Source organism: Solenopsis invicta, chromosome 7 (assembly GCF_016802725.1).
Source record: "Solenopsis invicta isolate M01_SB chromosome 7, UNIL_Sinv_3.0, whole genome shotgun sequence".
Lineage (NCBI taxonomy): Eukaryota > Metazoa > Arthropoda > Insecta > Hymenoptera > Formicidae > Solenopsis > Solenopsis invicta.
The window spans coordinates 5,456,535-5,476,019 of NC_052670.1; the positions used below are offsets into that span (position 1 = coordinate 5,456,535).

Consider the following 19,485-nt stretch of genomic DNA (forward strand, 5'->3'; position numbering starts at 1 on the left):
GTGCAGAAGAAGTAAATATACTTTAATCAACCACCGTGTAGTGAGAGTAATAACAAATTACAGATAGCGATAGTCGACCGACAATTACGAATAATCTCGACGTTATAATTATTCTTGTCACTATCATTGTCATTATAATTACGGTTATCACTGTCACTGTCGTAAAAGAGGTCTTTTTTCATTTTGAATTAGCACAATTGGCATGTAAAAAAAAGGAGGTAAGAATGAGCGGAAAAACAGGTAACTAACAATCAACAGTCACTACATTTTAACTTTGCAGCGGAACTTGTCTTCAGTTTCGTTGCGTTGCAATTAATATACTCTGCGATATTTATAATTAATATTATCATTATTATGTACTAGTCTTGATTACTATTGTTATTACTATTATTATTGCTATTATTGTCAGTATTATTTTATTATTATTGCTAATAACTTATTATTATTATTAGTATCGTTACGTTTTCATCACTATTGCGATTATGATTGTTGGCGTTAATAAAAATCTACAGGTATATAAGTTCAATAACATGCTTTAAGTAAGTATAAATGTTACTCCGCGATTGAATAAAGGGTATTTATCGATGAATATTAATCATTTCTCCTTCCACATCGTATTTAGACAATATACTCTTAATGCTCATTCTTAATAGCCATTTGATAAGAGATAAGATATGATTTGCGTGATAAGAAAAGAAAAATTAATTTAAAAACGGTAATGGCTCTATATCAAAATGTTATAAATATATATTTTTACATTGATATTACTTTAAATGCAAATTAATAGAAATGCAAGATAGATAATACGTAATCTTCGGCGATATGACATTTAGCGGGAGACGATGGTAAAAGGAGGACGCGAGAGAACAATAGAAAGAAACTTGCCGTAGAAAAATCTCGTATTTTGTATTTGCACTTTCGATATAAAAAAAGTCTTATTTTACAAGCATCGCCATTGCATTCGACAGTGTTGCTTCGTAATATCTACATGTACATATGTATAACAGTATATATCACAATAAAATGGACGTGCGAATGGCTCGCATGAGTGTGCTGTGCGCGCGTGTGCGTATTTAAAGAGACAGACACTGAGATGATATGGCAGAAAATCATTCTGCAGTAAATTACGCGTAGCTGAGCTCGCGCAACACGCTAAATGCTCTATTACTGTGATTCCTCTTTGGATCATCGTGGGACGCGATCCTCTCTTCGAGCACGTTCCCAACAATGTCCCGGAGTGAGAAAATCTATCGCGAGCATTTCCCATCGCGTATGAAAAGTCACGTGGACTTAATAGTGAATAGTTGAGCTGCCCATTTCGAAAGTGACGTGAGCCAAATATTGGAACACGACAAATTTAAATATTACATTATATGGGGATAAATCGATGCGATTTACGTATTTTAGCGTGATCCCTTTAATTCTTTTCACGCCACTTTCCAAATGACGCGTGATCATAATGAGATGACTTACAAATGCATTAGTCTAAAAAAAAACCACGTGTTTGCTTCGTCAATTAACTTTAAGAGACCACCGTTTCTGCAGATCGGCATCAATCAGGCGCGACTCAAATCGTTAAATTAAATGAACAGCCAACCGCGAGCTGAACGAAACATCTGACTGTCAAAAGTCGTTACTTCATTCTCGCGGTTACGGAATGGCCGAGCAATAGCGGAGTTGATAGAGATCGCGGTCGCTATGGTATTTTATAATTTATCGCAGATAGATTCTCGTTGAAACGATCATCGGGTTACATTGAAAATGTAAAAAAAAAATATATGTATATACAGACTTGTTTGTCTATAAATGTGCATTGTGTGTCGATATGTCGGTACGTTACGTATCACCTCTGCGGATTTCGATCTTCTCGGATGCGCGCGGTTCAACAAAAGATTCATTCGACTTTCAACAGATGAAAAAGTGAAGCTCGGAATCGCGTGATATAATTCGAAAGTAACCACAAAGTCTTTGGACCACGTCAAATAAACTCGGACATGTCGTGAAAACTCAACAATTTTTTGTTTCTTTTTTTGGTTCATAGCATGAATTAGAGTAACATAGTTAACTTACAAAGGAAGAGTTAATCGTTCTAAGCTCTAAACGAGGTCGGTGGCCACGGTTCGCAGTGTCTAACAGGTAATAATCTAAGCAGTCGATATCTAAAGCGTTGCCAAAAGATCCTCTTTCGATTCTTGCTCGTGGAAATGTCGAGCGATCTTTGAATGGTTTCAACTTCCTCTCGTCAACATCTTGCGCAGCTGTACGTATATGTTCACGCATCTCGTAACGACGAGGGCAAACAACGGAATTGTCGTACTATCGTGTTATTCGCAGTCCACAGACGTGATCGCTCTTCGCAATTGACAACTGTGTACGTCGATTCTTCAACGTCGTAGACCTGCGTGTTTATTGGGCCTCTATTTTCAGCACTATAATCTCACCTAGAACAAAGAAGAATTTGTTCGAAAAACTAATCCTTCTTACACTCCGTATTTAATTAACAATTTTACTATTGTTATTAAAATCAGATAGAATCGGTATTGTGATTGCAAAGAGTGTTACAGAAAGTGATTACATAAGAATTAAGAATGAAACGCGATACTTGTATCTTGAAATAAGGATAATAAATTTTATTAATTTGAAAGAGAAAACGGTCATTTAAATAAAGATACGTAATAAAGCTGTCTCTTTTACCTGCGAGATAACATTATCCATGTTTCAAGGTGCGTGGGTACTATGCTCAGAGATTTACGAGTATTCTTACCTTGCGTATGGCGGAGGCGGTGTTAGCGTTGGAGAGACGATACTTATGGTCGTCGGGATAACTTGTCCTGAGGATAACGGCGGCGTGCTGCCGTTGCTCAACCTGATTAACTGACTAGGATTTAGCTTGATAGCATCGTCGTAGCTCGGCGGCGCATCCGTCACCGCCTCGTAATCCGGCGGCTTCTGTCTCGACACGCCGGGCGGTTCCTCGATGGAAATCACGTGGATCGGGTCATCGATCTTTAAAAGAAGGTGATCGGTTGAGTTAACTTCAGCGTGTCATAGAAATTCAGTTGCATAACTTTGCGAGATTGTACATAGTTTAATTGCTTATTTTCGCATTTGAATGTTTCTCACTTTACTTTGAGAATTTATGTCAGTTATTTGTCTTGATCTCTTGCTGTTTGATTTTTTTTTAAAACATTTGTTTTACTAATTGAATTTTGAAATTTCTTTGAGGAAAGCTCTCGTTACTTTGAGGATCAGTGAAACTGCCTTTTCTTCTAATTTAATGACTTCGACGCACGCGATGATCTAATTTATGATACTTTTGGCAGCCTAATTTCGGAAATTTTATAGAGTAAGTGGAGTGCAAAAGTTTCTATTACTACTACAATTTTTGACATTTACAATCTAACTTCAAAGACTTGCAAAAAGAATGTTTAACTTGAAAACTTCTTAACACTGAACGACTTGATTTTATTTTTATGATTTGTGAAGTAATAATACGCACGTTCAATTTAAAATTTTCAATGGTAGCGATTCAGTGGTATGCGTTTGTAAGAGAGAATATACGTTGCACAATTAATCATCATGGAAATACATCGTCGCCGAGGTCTATTTAAAGCTATCCAGATCGCGACGTACCGGCCTCGCAGTTCCCGCGATATTCTACGTTCCGCGTTATAAGGATATTCACCCGGAAGTGCACATCGCGCTATATTCGTCGTAGGTCGTCTATAGATATCTACGTACCTAGCTCTCTCGGTATTCTTCGAAAGCATTGTGGCCGGCTGAATGTAAGTCGCGAAAGGGCGCACGCGAGATACATATAGGGTGACGTACGAGACGCGAGCGCGCGCGTGGTCGACGAGAATAGCCGTAGCTATTTGCGGTGGTAAAAAAAGCTTCGCTGGAAAATTGCATAATGAGATTAAGTGGAAACGGCGAGGTGAACGGCTGTGACCCCCGGGTTTCTCTCTCTCTCTCTCTCTTTTTCTCGCGGCTCCGCACGAAATTCTTTCCTGTTAAAACGCGCTCGATTATCGCCAATCAGTAAGCGTGTGTCTGACCTCAAAGATTCGAAAAAACAACATTCCACGCTGTTTATATTTGATCAAACGTATCAAATGTGAAAATGACGTTCCCTTGCTGACGCCACTTGTCACTTCGATATACACATATGTCGAATCATGATAATCGGGTTGCGACAGAATAATATGATGTTAGACGATATATTTAAGATCATTGCAGTATCTTTGTCATGTAAGAGGTCTAATAAACAAAATTAATCTTCATTGTAAATGGTCCAATAATCAATTGACTCGCAATTGAACTGCGTCAAGGAATCGATAGAAGTTGCCCACTAAGTTACAGTTATAAAACTGTTTTGAAAACAATACAGTACAGTTATAAAAACAATGTAACTGTTATATAACACACTCGTCATATAACAAGTATAATGTATAGTGTGGAGAAATTATAACAGTTTTACAACTGTAACTTGGTATTTAGATGGCTTCTGGGTGATAACTTCTGAATTTATACGAAGGGAAAATTCTATAAAATACATTTGACGTCACTGCAAGATTAGAAAATTATGCAGAAATTTGCAATGCTATATCGCAAATTTCGTCACGAGTCTTTCGATGGTCAAATTTATTTAAAAAGTTCCACAAGAGTCAAGTGCTGACTTCCTTCTTTAGAACCAATGTCTCGATAAGTCATTATCACAAAGGTTATCAAGCTTCCACGAAAAAATTAATTACGCATTGATTACAAGAATTTCTGAGAATTAAGTGACTTTTGCGTCTCGTGATTTGTGAAACACCCAGCTTTGAAAGATACAGAATTACGTGATAATTTGAGTAAGGTCAAAACAATATACATAATGCGATGTGTCATACGTTCTTTAATGCAAGCGAGAAATAAACTTGCATAAGACTTAATTTGAAGTCTAATTTGGAGTTGCATAAATTAACAGCAAGAAGATGATGAACACTTGTAAATATCGCTACAGCGTTCCGTTATCAATTTTACTTTCCATTATCAAAAGATTTTGATTATATATCTATAAGATAACAATAAATATTCTCAAGGATAAGTGATGATAAATATAGCTTCGGTACATGTTTCCGGGTGAATATCCTTATAGCAGCAATCGACATTAGAGACTGCCACGACCTCCTTTGCCGACGTGCACTATATCTTTTTTGCATATACAATGTAACGAAGCATAAAGAACGGACGAGCAAACATTTGAAAATGGACAGACCGTTTATTTTACATAGAGAATAATTCCATGGAGAAGAATATCTTACAGGTTTAAAATAGCATAGGCTAGAAAGGAGGGAAAACGAACGAAATATGTATTTCGTAATAAAACAACGAGAAAAACAAAGATTTTAATTATAGTTCTAATTAGACCTTATTAGATAATCATCAGCTGTCGTCAATATTATAGATATTAACTATTATTATCGTATAAAATTTACACAGACGGACTGACAATATAATACTTTCGAATTTTCTCTTACGATATGTTGTAATTGTTTCTAACAGTGCTTTGAAATGCTGATCAAACACAAACAACGGCTGGTAACGATACGAGTATATCGAATGAGCACCGCAACAAGGAGAGAGTGTGAATCATTTACATCAAAAGTATTTTTATATTATACTAAGAATAATGTTGACCACTTATAAGGATATATTGCCGGTTTCGAGGAAAATCGAAGGCATCTGTGCAATCATTTGTAATATTTCCGTCATTCGAAATCGAAAGGAGGAAATGAGTAATGTGATGCAATCGTGATTTTGCACTGCAAATGACGCGAATCTCAGTCTCGTGATCAGGAGGCTTCTGTCGCTTGAAATTTTTACGATGTTCGCAAAGATCAGGCACATGTTTTGCCGACGAGAAAACGTGCGATTAACGCAAGGTATATTTACCGAATATTTTAATGATTTATGACAATGTGTTATCTGATGTATGTGTGAATGTATTCTCTTTATCTTTTCTCCTCCTCTTTTTTTTGTATCCCTCACTCTCGCTGGGTTCTGTTTTAAAGGGAGAGGAGAGAGGAGCGAGCGGGGGAAAAAAAGAAGTATGAGCTATAGATCGTGAGTATATTATTAAGCTTCTTCTTATTCTGTCCTACGTCGCTGATAATTGCGGCTTACTGCTAGGCTAGGGTATATCTATAGATAATACGCGTTCCTTGTGGTCTATAATAGGGGGTTGACCCGGATCGATCTAAAAACGTTTTAATCTCACAGGCCTTCAACCGCGCCAGCGACCTGCATCTTTTCGGATCGGACCTAAAGATATATCATGTACGATAGATATTTATGATCACGCTCAATGTTAGAACATCTGATGAAATTATGTTAATCTATAAATGCGAACCGTGTAAATATTTTACTGAAGTGAAATATTATTTACACTGACAATAAAATTAGTTGGTGAAGCAATGAGACTGATAAAGATTAATTAATAATAAAGTAAGAATAAATATTATTCGTACAGAAGAAATATATCAAATCAAGTTTTTCATGTTTTTAAAGACAAATTTTAACTCTGACTTAATTCTTTTTTTAATGGATTAAATATGTATAGTAAAACTTAGTAAAAAATCGTACTCAGATATAATTAATTTAATAATTAACTTATTATTTTCTTCCAAGAAGTAGCTTTAAAAAGAAGTTTCAAATACTTGAAATGTAATTTACTGTTACTTTTGCGATTTTTGTAACTCAATAAAAAAACCAATGTAGTGAACTGAAAAAAACGCGATGTGACTCAGAGAAATTACTTCATGTTTATTCAGTTTAAGATGTGATATTCATTGAATATAAGAGGCTAATAATAATTATTATTATTCACATATTATTACTCACGCGTCATGAGAACACACGCATAACTTGGCGTGGCAGTGATGATTAATGATGTCAAATTTAATAAAAAAAACCGACATGATTAATTGTGTTGAAAACCGGTAAATGTGAATTTGCGTTGACATATGAGTCATAGCTCTAATTCTTTCCTTGACGTGGCCTTCTTCCAAGCTCGACTCGAACTGAGCGAGGATTTTGTTTGACGGAGCAAATAAATTCGCTTAAGAGTTGACAATCCGTGAATTACCTGTGCCGTGATCGGATGGTTCGTGTGTTGCGTGTGCGTGCTCGCCCTAGTTGGAGGTGCGTGCAACCAGCAGCACATCGCGGCGCAAATGAGGAGAGCTCCGGCGACTATGCAGGCGACACCGACATAACGAACCGGTTCAACGTAGTTCTCCGCTAAACCCAACCAGTTGATGAGAGCTCCGACGCATAGCAGGACCATTCCGTACCGGTACGGACGTTGCGATCTCCGTGATTCCTCCAGAGACATAGCTAAAACATCGAGTACACTTTTCTGAACAATTCAAGTAATACTTTACGTCCGACAAGTTAAACATAGAAAATATTTTCTTTCACGACACTTGCATGAGAATCTCCTATAAGGGATGGATATTTTTAAAAGAATGACATGCTTCTGTCTACATGTTGACGTAACATGAAAAAGTGTTTGCAACGTATCAGACAAAATACTTTGCTTGATTTGGCATTGCTATAAATAGATGGCGAGATAAACGTATGTCCCTATCAATCACTTGATTTGTAGGCAGATTTGACATTCGTGAATACGAAGCTGGGGGTCGTTTCGTTTAATATGAATTATGTTAGTATAACAGCTGTCACAAATATGACGACAGTCTGCTGCTGCGATTAAAATTTAATAACGCGTAGGTAATACTTAATTGAACATTGCCAGGCTGTGCAGAATTATGGCTTACTTATGACATACGTATAAATATACGTACAATTATCAAGCAATTACTCACGCATCCGATTAATAATTTCTCTAATGCGATTTTAAGCAAAGTATAAACGTCTGTCAATGCATTTAATTTGATTCCATAGTATCTAATAAATAAATATATTTTTTTTCAATGTCCATCAATGAATTATATAAGGTTATTTGAATATAAGGAAAGATTATTATGGGAGAGATTTTCAAATTCACATAGTTATATTAGCATAATAAAGATAATCGGCAAGTCGTGTTTCGCAGAATAATGGAAAAAAATTTCAATGATTAAAAACACGTTTTCATTAAAAAAACACGTTTTTCTAGCTTGAATGGATAACGAGTTCTATTGACGCAAATAGCGATTTTATTAAAACGATATTTATGTACAATATTGACAAAAGCAGAAAGCGTGTGTCAGGAATATCTTAACAGAAAGACACGCTACTTTCGAAAGTAGGTTATTCGTACGAAAAAAAAATTCCATTACTCATCCACCCCTTGTGAACATCAAGAAGGGTGACAAGTGGTGACGTCAAGAATTAGGTGGGCAATAAATAATGCTTTCGAGTAGAATTAGCAAGCGGACACACCCTGATATATTTTCGTCTTGTAGATGTTTACCGTTTTATTACTATCCTTTGATACGTGTACCATGTAAGAAAAGTATATTCGCAGTTACAAAATAGAAATATATAGTACAATTAATAGTTAGCTTGAGCCATATAGAGAAGCTGAAAGAATTAAGCACAGTTGAGTTGGTCAATAAGAAAGTTGTAAGAGTTAAACTCTTCCTTTATAAATAAAATATAAATGCTAGCGGCAAATTTTAAAAATGCCATGAGCACATTTAATTTTGAAAACTTTTTCCAGCACGGCGTGATCTTTAATAATTCTAGATTTTGATAATTTCGACTGTTTTACATTACAAATTCTTGTTGCATGACTGATATTCTTACAACATCATGATAGTATGCCCAAGTGCGATTGCATAAATGGCAGGTGATATATAATTGCATTCGCATCCATCGCCGAATTTATAAATTATGCAAAAACTTAATTCATCAACTGAACTTATCATTCTTACATAATTCATTGGTTGAGCGGCTATAAATATTCTTCGATTGTCTACAAAGTAGGCTACATGCAAACGATTATAACGCGTAGATAAGCCATGCCGACATTAATACGAGACGATCGATACTCGTCGCATCCATACTTCGGTATTAAATCATAATTGTTATAATTATAAATCCAATAATACAATAATATAGTTATTAATATAATTATTAAAAGCGCTCATTCCGCTTTTACGTCGCAAAAGTAAAATACGAAGGTTTATTTCTAAAGCGACATGCTCTGAAAAACAATACAATTACCGTGCTATCGTATTATAGATATTGCGTGCACAATTGTTGCCATAACGGCACAGCTAATTCCATTTTAATACACTTTAATCCACATTAACGTTAATGACATTAATGTTAATATCGGAAGAACTGTATCTGATGAATTCCGATAATACGATAGTATATTTTTCAAGTTTGAACGCATGCAAATGAATATAGCGCTTTTTTTTAACTATCGCGCAGCATATTTAATATTTGCAGTGATTCAATGTCGTTCCTTGAAATGAATAAAAAAATGTTTAGTTTTTTTATCACGCCTCAGAATTGCCAGTCAAAAAAAAAACTACGCAAGTTTAATTAATATAACATACTGTAATTAGTTTACCGCTGGACTCGTCCATGGTGCTGGGTATCGGGAATAGTGTTGCGAATAATATAGACGTTGTCTTTCGACTAGCAAATTTTCTTGGCGACTAACATATCGTGTCGCGGGCCGCTGTATATAAGGCGACACGAATATAATAGAGAGCGAGAGATCGTTCAATTCCGAGCGGCGCACGATTATACGATCCGTTTCCGAGTGCGACACCGAAATCGTAAAGATAAAGTGTTATTTTCGAAACGTTATCACCGTGCGATCAGCATCCAAGCTCACCTAAACACGTGAGAGAACGCCGTAAATAAATCTCACCGCGATGATACGCGACTTTTTCGCATGCATTTATATGTTATATCAAGATATACACACGCGTCAAGCAGACTCCGTATGCGTGCACAAACTAACGCAACGACGCGGCCGCGAAATTAATTCCAATTTACATACATACTCGAGAAGCGACATCCAAGGACGTAACTTGTACTACGAACCTCTTCAAGAGGCTAGACTACGTTCAATGAAGTGCAGGATATTAGTTAAACACAAGCTGTTCTGATGTAGATGTGCCTATATTTTATTTAAGCTATCACAGATAGAGACCATGTGTCAAAGGTTGCGTCGCAGAAAGTAGGTGTTTACAATTGGGCAAGTTTGATCATTGCCTTTTTGTTTTGTTACAAAAGTGATAAAATTGTTGCGTGTACATTATGCATCTTATTTGTAATTTTTATCCCTTCCAAATATATCAATTAATATTTTAATGTATAATATATCATATAGTTAGGAAAGACAAATATTTCAAAGCCATAGAGAAGTATTTAATAATGTACACAAGTAATGAAGAATATTAAAGTGCTAAAAATTTTCGAATTTAAGAAATTAAAAATAAAAGACTGTTGATGAATATTAAGGAACTGTAGAAATTACAAACTTGTGTGAACAGATAATAAAATATATCTCAAATTTTTTAAAGTTTAATTACATGTAATACTCAATATTAAAAATTTATAGTTTAGAAATAATAAGTTAAAAATTGTTTGGAAGTTTATTATTAAAATAAGTATAATTGTAGGTTGACTATGCGGTTTAATAATAACTCGCAATTGCTATACCGACATGACATACTCATCGTCATTCAATTCATTGTAAACTGTAGAAATTAAGTATTTCTAAGAACGAAATGTTACGTGGTTCATGTATCTATTGTAGTATTCTTGGTATTAATTGAATTCAAAAAGAGCATATAAATATTTCATTAATATCAAATTTGAGTAATTTACATCAATTTTTTAATGTTATCTTAGGACGTTTAAAAGTTAATTATAATTTTTAAAAACTTGTATTTTTTTCTTAATTTATAAGCATAAAAATATTTTTTTAGTATTAAATCGACACGTAACGATTAGGTAGATCTATTGTCATACGTCATTTACGTCATATACATACGTCATAAACGTCATATTCGTCTTACTCACATACTGCTATTTTGATCGTAAACCAGTTGATGAAACTTTTCCTTTCAAAACAGGAAAATATAATCGAACAATAAATTATGTAACATTTGTATAAATGTACGTTATATTGTGTATCAAAGAAAAAATTTCACACGATATGGAATTTAATTATAATACTGTTTTTCAATCAATTACTCTCCATTAACATTATACGATATTTAAATTTATTTACGTAACAAAATAGTCGCAAAAACATTACGCCTAAGAGAATATTATTATTTTGAGAGTAAAAAGATCGATTTTCTTTTTTTGTATTTTTTTGTATTTTATGAAAGTACATACTTTTAAGAATCTATCTTTGAAATTTTATCGGAAAATTACAAAAGTTATTGTTGAAAAGTTTTAAAAGTCATTTATAGCCTATAGTTATTTGATGTGGCGTGCAGGTCAAAATCGAATGTACATTTGTGTGTGTGTGTGTGTGTTCATGATGTCATAAAAGAAATAGCTCATATTTTTGAAACATTGCTGAAATTTACGTAAATTGATTAAATTGTAACGATTAAATTGTAATTTTAAACGCGTTTTTCTTGAAACTATATTTTTTAAGTCAGTTACCACGATTTTAGATAAATTAATAAACCGATAGACTTTACTCTATAGATACATATTTGATACACTTGTCTTGTTGGTACCAAGATTAAACTGTATTAACTTTTTATTTTATTTTTCACGTAAAACTGTCAAATTTGTAGTGATTTTTAAAATACAATTTTTACATGCCTCAAAATTATTAAAAAATTGTTTTCTATAATTTTGATACCAACGATAATCAAACATCTTCAGATTAAAAACATCATCTGTTACTTTTTTTAGATGATTAAAAGTCGAGATTTTATAGGAATCATGAGGCGGGTGCTTGAACATATCGTGCGAACATTGTTATAATTACCATAATTTTCATTATTTTAACTTGTAAAAATGATTGATTATTAAAAAAATGGTATTATTATATTTATAAAATATCAAATCAATCATCCGCATAATTTCCATAAAACAATTCATAAAAGTAGCTAGCAAAACGATAATACCTTTTTTATACTGATATAAATTAAGATAAATCTTATCATTGATTTTGTAAAAGATTATTTACTCAATCGGAGAATTTAAAATTGATGCGACAAAAGTTTGCTGAATATTTTATTTTTTTATAGTTCTTTTCTTTACCCACCGATTATAAAAGTAACGATCGTTGATAAAGATGATAAAAGAGAATATCAAGCAACATTATTATAGTTTTTTCTGATAAACGTTCGTAATTTTATGTTGACATACTTTGCATAAAATTATCGTCTAGATAATCAAATGTTTGAACCTAAAAAATATTATAATGCATCAAATCAAACAAATAAAACTATAATACATATATGGAAAATTACACGATAATTTAATGCAAATAAAAAAAAATATTATTTCCACAAAATGTTTGCAATTTTTAATTTTAATCAATTATGCATAATTTTTCATGTATCCGTACAATGTAGTCCATTAATTAAATAGATTTTATATTAATAAAATTTATTAGAGAAATATTGATTAATAATTACATAAAAAAATAAATATTCAACCAACATTTTCCATGCAACATTGAAAATGAAATACGGTAATAATATTTAAAAAAGGCATATATACTTAAAAAAGTTTAAAAATCAATCTTTAAAAAAATATGTTTAAATTATGTCTTAAGAATGCTTTTGTAGAATTATAAATCAATCTAGCGAAAAATAGAAGAGAGAGTTAAGCCTTGTGCGCAATGGAGGAATATTACATATTACAAATTTTGGAATTAGTTTTCTTAATAAACACTATAGATAAATAAGAAGTTTGGTTTTTGTAGCATGCATTTATGTTTTACAATTTTTTGCTTTTTATATTCATTATATTTACGTTAAATTAAGAACATTTATTCTAAAATTCTAATTTCTATTCCTAATAGCAAATATTCTTTTATTTTGTGCAGAGACTAACACGGAACTATAATTTAGTAACAACACAATGATAATAAGAAAGCCTTCTTCGGTTGTAGCTGGATCTTAATGCCTATGTTTATTTGTGTGATTTTATATACTTCTTCAAATTCAACCATAATTTAATAAGTTTGAGCTCGCTAAACAACGCCTGCATACACGCGACAGGATGGTGTAGATTTACACAGGCCTATAGAAAAAATCTTTCTCATTTTTTTTCATTCATTGTATTCACCCAAAATGAAAAAGCAGAAAACGGGTCCTTTTCATTTTATTTTTTTTCATTGTATTTTAAGACTAGAACATAAAGTCTATGTATTTATCTTGTAGCTTATAAATTACTCTGTGTTTCTTTGCGTTTTTGTTATCATATGTTTGAATATTCTTAAATTCATCATATAGAAGGAATAAGACATATTTATTTTTTACTAAAATGACAACTCACATGTCTGCTCGTATCAGCAAGTTGTGTTTAGAGCAACGTAAATATGTGTGATAAATCAATGATGCATAACAGCATATGCATATCTAATTATTTATAACGTGCAATCACATCGCATGAATATATTTTTGTGATAATAAAATCAATTTTTTTACATCTTATAATAATAATAATAATAATAATTTACATTCAAGCTCTTCATATTATTTATTCAAGCATTCCACGCTAAGTGTAGCTATTCAAATATAAAATAATGAAAAAGCGGCGCAAGAAGAAAAATAGTAAATTTAATAGAAACAGAGACTAATATAAAGTTTTGATTAGATCTAATAATAAAAATAAATTTAAAACAATTATAATAAAACGAGCAAGAGCTAAGAAATGTTAATATATAATGAGAAATTTTACATTATTGAATTGTTAGTAATTTATTAAAAATTCATAATGTAAGCGTCGTTAATGTTGTCTAATATAAGTAGTATGGTAGCGATAACTGTTGTGTGTCAATGCGAGCTATTTTATTTAAAACGAGTGCATCGATGACCATTTAAAAAAATATTTGTTGATACACTTCCCACTTTTTGCCGTGCCCAAGAAGTCAACTGAGCATACGGTCGTACGTATTTCCCGACCGTTGGTGAATCGATCCGTCTATGCTTTCGTGCATTTTGCATTTTATCGAACGGTTTCCCCAGACCGTAGCGTGCGTGACGGATCTCTTCTATATTTACACGTGCGTGCGTCGGGGCGTCACATTCGTGTCGGACCCCCGTGAAACGACCAGAAAACGGTCGCGGTTCTTACGTCAATGGCTTGCACGACGGTCCGACGACGATGTGATAGTTACATGGTTATCCGTCGCTTACATGGCTTAACCTTAACCCGGTTTCGCACCTCGCACACGGTAGCAGTGAATAAGTAAATGGTCGACTTTACGCATACGGAGCTGTCGTGCGAAGAACAGATGAAAAATACTCGCAAGAACGACTTTATTTACTATTGCGCCTTGTGCCTCTATTTGCATAATTCCTTCAGCCTGGCTGATCCAAAGTTCGCATTTTTCTGCTTCATCTATTTTGCGTACGAAAAACATGCGTTTGTTATTTTTGCCATAAAATATTGTTATAAAGGCTGGAAAAATTTGTATGTAGATAAAAGAAAATTAAAGATGAGGTATAGTTAATAATTTCTTATTTTCGAAATTATTTTGATATAAAGTATTAGATGTAATGAGTATCTGTTATTTTTTTAAATAATATTTTATATATTTACAATTATTATAAGATATATGTATAATTTAAAATTTGATCAAGTAATATTATTGAATTTCGCAATATTCAAATGCGTTCTTTTTAAAAATAAAACTAAAAACGCATTTTTTTCTCGAGGCATTAAAGAACAATGATAAAAATATTCTTCAGTGGCGCTCACAATATTATCGTAGTAAGGAATTTTTATCACGCTCCTACGTGTTTAACACCGCATGAAAACTGATCACGACTGCAAAAATTCGACGAAGAAGAGATGCAATAATACATTCATGATATACTGCGTTACTGATATAGCGTGCGTTATCGCAGTTGCATAGACTCAACACAAACATTTGTGTCATAATTGCAAATATTTCATTTATTCTCTTGTGAAATTATGTGTATCTCCCAAGAAAGATCACAGACCGAATTATAAAATTTAAAAAAATGCAAGTTTAAAAAAAATTTTTTTTAAATATTACTTCTAAAGGTCTTTATTTAGCCATATCTTAAAATATTAACTTTGCAGTTTTATAAAATACTATATTCTAAAATTAAAGAATCAAGTGTACAAACTAGATTGAATTTACATAATTTATATAAAAATTTACATAAAATGTAGAATTATCATCAATATTAAGAAAAACTTAAACAATATTTATGTACAGTCAAAGGAGAAATATTTGCAGATACATCAAATATCTGCGTACTGCGATTACTTTAGTAACACCATGCAAAAATAAATGTAGTTCAATTTTTTCAACTGATTATAAAATATACAGAAATTTCTCACATATATACTCAAAATGATATATGCATGCATTATTCAAGTTGTTGCACCTGCGGAGCATAAAAGCATGATAAGAAGATGGCAAACACATTCTTTGTAAATGAATCTTTTAAATTTTAAAGCACATCTGTTATAAGGCCAGGTCGTAACAATGTCTGCCTAACGATGTTTTATAACGAATTGAGAACATCCAGATATAGATTGATAAATGCTTTCGCGTGATAACTCAATTAACAAGTTGAAGAGCTTTGCAAGTGAGAAATTGAAACAGAGAAACAACACTTTTAATCAAATTGTTAAAATCATCTTTTTATTTTTTATGAAGATTTTATTATTAGTATATAATAACTTATTTTTGGAATATTTTTATAGTATTTAATTACGTATTAAATTAAAAAGATAAATACTTGAGAGGTAAATTTGAATTGTGTAAGATTTATAAATACAATTAAAAAATATTTATTGTATGTTTATGTAAATTATTTTTACTTTGTAAAAAGGATAAGAATTTTTTAAATTTGTATATTCTATATAGCTATTGTATATACATACACACATATATATATATATATATATATATATATAACAATTTTTATGAGGATATATATACAAGTTTAAATAATAATAATTATACACAACATAATAAATTTAAGAAATTTTTACGATGTTACAATACCATGTAGTTTTTCAAAATAAAAAAGCTGATTATATTTTCTTATTTTATATTTTATTAATGTTAACAAATAAAAAATTATATAAACTTACGCATAGTTTTTTTAATGAGTGATTACTCGTTAGAGAGACTACTTTTCCAATATTATGATATGTAAAAGTGTAAATTTAGATAAAAAGGTGAAAGTAAAAAATGATGTTAAGATAAGAACAGTAGTGTGCTACTCTCATTGCAATATATTTTTGATGATATGTTTTTATTATAACTACACACTTTTGTTTCTTTTTTTACTATTTACAGAGTTTTTTTTTAAGATAGCGACATTAAGTTATTAATAAATTTAATCCTCCTGTACAAAATTTAAATTAAGTAGAAGAAAAGCGACAAATTTCTAATTCTTTGAATATCTTTTGTAAATATGATTTGTCATTAAGAGACTATATTTAAAAAATCGCTTGAAAAGTAAATATATTTAATTTATAAATATATATAAGTATACACACACATATAATTATAAAATTATACCTTGCAGAGTCATAATCAAGTGAGAAAAAAAAATTTCTTACCTGAACTAATTTCCTCAGTCTATGTCAGATTGTTGGATGCCGAAAGATTCGTAAAACTTTTCGCACACACTAATCTAACACACTGAGTCTCTGATATCTTGGCCAGTTTTCGCTGCTCTTCTGTGTGTAACAACGGGGCTCTAACAGCTGCCCTGGTGACGCACCAAGAGAGCGCAACTCCCTCGACGAAGACTCAGCGCAGACTGACGCGACAGCGGTTCTCGTAAGTCTATCTAACCCACGCTACTAGAGTCGAGCGCAGCGCAGGTATATCATTGATGTCGTGTTTTCAAGCAGTGCTTCTCAAACTACTTACAGGTAACCTTATTAAGCAACTCTCTTGCTTTTAAACGTTTCAATATGAATTCGTAATCAAATCTTCTGAGAAATTCTGTTTTTATATAAATAAAAAGAGAAAGCAATGTAAATTTTTAATTACATAATGAATATATAAACAAAATGTTAAATAACATAAAATTAAAATATTTCTTTATGAATATATCAAATTTGAAATAAAAAAGAAGTAAAAATAGCACAAAATATATAGAAATATAAATATATTTTTTGCCAATAAATAAATTCAATAAATCAATTTTATATGTATTTGAATTGATAAGTTAAAGAATGATTAATCAACATTTTTCCTCAAATTTTTTTTTCATTTCTCTCTTAATTTGAGAAACGTTAACTCTTTCTCAGTGATCACATTACAAAATAATTATATACTATACATATAGTATGAGTTTTTGTAATAAATTAATTTATAATATAAAGGATTTATTGCCATCTACAAAAATAATAATTAATCAATCAATATGATTTTCCTCATTCGTTTTTCGTTGAAATACGTTGCGTCGTCACGTATTTACCAAGAACAGAAAACATGATTCCAACTTATTATTTTATGTACGCTCAACATGCGGAAAAATCTTCTCGGGGAATTTTTAGCATGTTGATTATAAGCTATTCGGTAGCAACGTGCAACGTAGTGGAAAATTAATCAGCAATTTGATAATGGAAGACTGGCAGCATTTCTAACCAGTTGTTTCGCGGCAATCGAGAACACTTTATTTGGATCAACGATACAATTAATGTCTTCATGAGAGACAATTTTGTCTCAAAAGATTCATTTATATATTGTATAATATTTCTCTACTTGGTACGATCTAAAACTTTAAAAGATATTCTGTAAAATCTTCTATTTGTCAATAATCCTGTCATTATCGAGTCATCGACATGATATATGAGTATATCATGTAAATGCAAGTTATTTTTCCACTATTAATGGAAAAGTTCAATTCGTTAATAGTTCAAAAATGATAAAAAAAAATGAAAAAATACAATCCATTTTTGCGAATATATAAGTATATTTAAAATAAAAATGAATAATAGAAGTAGACAATAGAAACAGATAATAGAAATAGATAATAGAAGTTATTTACTTTAATAATATAATTTAAAGAATATGTGTGTATAATGAAAATCTTTGTTCTTACTATTATGATGCTAATTAGCATTTTCTACTGATTAGAAGATAACAGCGTTTAACTTGGTCTGATTTTTTTTAACAAAGGAGACTTCCTTCTGAGTATTCATTTACGTATGCATGTTTATTTAATCTTTTAAAAATATGCAAATTTATACATACGCTATATTAGAGCGTTGTAAATCGTTTCGATATTTACACGATTATTTCAACACTAAATTATTTCTTTACAATCACCTATTAGGCTCGCAACGCTTGCATGCGTTATTTGTTCTTATTTAATGTTCGATGAACAGCAAGAATAAAATAATTTCATGATTTCTTTGCAAACATCAAGTGGAATGCGCTTTTTAGTTCCTTCATCTATATTCTATATTTATAAATGTCTCTACTTTTAATCTTTTTGTCTTATTAATACTAAATTTATTAATATTATATTAATAAGACATTTCCAAATGTGCTGTGAATTCAACAGCATTTTTTTCTGTGTATGCATTTGGTTACAGAATTCGCTGCAGATTTAAAATTCATTGTTTAAGTGTTTTTACAATAACAGCAATGTTGCTTGCATAACTCTTAAATTGCTTTTTTTCAATAACTGTAGTTAGAATTTGAGTAAAATGTGAACTTTAAAAAGTATATTTTTCCGATTAAACTGATATACATAAATTCTCAGAAAAATAATGATATTACAAAATTATGCAATCTAATTTAATCTAATTAATATGTATTGTTAAAAAATGTTTAAAATCTGCTAATTACAAAAAATATATAAAACTATTGTACAATTTTTAACAAATAGAATTCAAGTCGTAGTATCTTCGTATTTTAATTCAAGAGTCTTTCTATGCCAATCCAAATAGTTGTAGCTTTACTTCATAAAAAAACTGTGATATTATTTTAATACATAAAATCAAAATGACAGTATCTTTATTTTCTAAATAAAACATAAATGGTAGTATATTTAATTTTTTTTACAATAAAATCTAAGTGGTATTATTTTCGTATTTTGATTAAAAAGTTTGCTATTTTAACACAAGTTGAATGTTAATTTAATATTAATTTAGGATGTCCTGAGGATTATCCTGGAGACTTCCTGGGGACATTCCGAGACTTCTCCGCTCTTTAAGTTAAGATGAAAGTGTAGCCGTAATGTAGTAGCCATAATTTTTCTTTCTCTTACATCATAAATTATTTTTAAGCATAAATCATTTATAGTATTAACAATTTAGAAA

At 31.3% G+C, this 19,485-nt stretch overlaps 1 protein-coding gene across 5 annotated transcripts; it reads right to left on the minus strand.

Annotated features, from left to right (window-relative positions):
* Nucleotides 1-339: 339 nt before the first annotated feature.
* Nucleotides 340-16,986, minus strand: LOC105199569. 5 transcript variants are annotated; one of them, XM_011166842.3, is made up of 4 exons: nucleotides 16,765-16,986; nucleotides 7,130-7,380; nucleotides 2,765-3,006; nucleotides 340-2,441 (listed from the first exon to the last, which is right to left on the minus strand). In XM_011166842.3, exons 2-4 carry the CDS (start codon nucleotides 7,376-7,378, stop codon nucleotides 2,438-2,440), a joined length of 495 nt encoding a protein of 164 aa, XP_011165144.1. In that variant the 5' UTR covers nucleotides 7,379-7,380; nucleotides 16,765-16,986; the 3' UTR covers nucleotides 340-2,437. The 5 variants fall into 5 exon arrangements, with proteins under 5 accessions (XP_011165144.1, XP_039307493.1, XP_011165061.1 ...); XM_039451559.1 differs by having other exon boundaries at nucleotides 7,130-7,397; nucleotides 16,765-16,982; XM_011166759.3 differs by lacking the exon at nucleotides 16,765-16,986 and adding an exon at nucleotides 9,572-11,296.
* Between the last annotated feature and the right edge of the window lie 2,499 nt (nucleotides 16,987-19,485).

Excerpts from the sequence above, each read along its gene's own strand:
- LOC105199569 (XM_011166759.3), bottom strand. Across the intron at positions 3,007-7,129 it reads ACCATCCGATCACGGCACAG|ATCGATGACCCGATCCACGT; the intron begins GTAATTCACGGA and ends CTTCTTTTAAAG.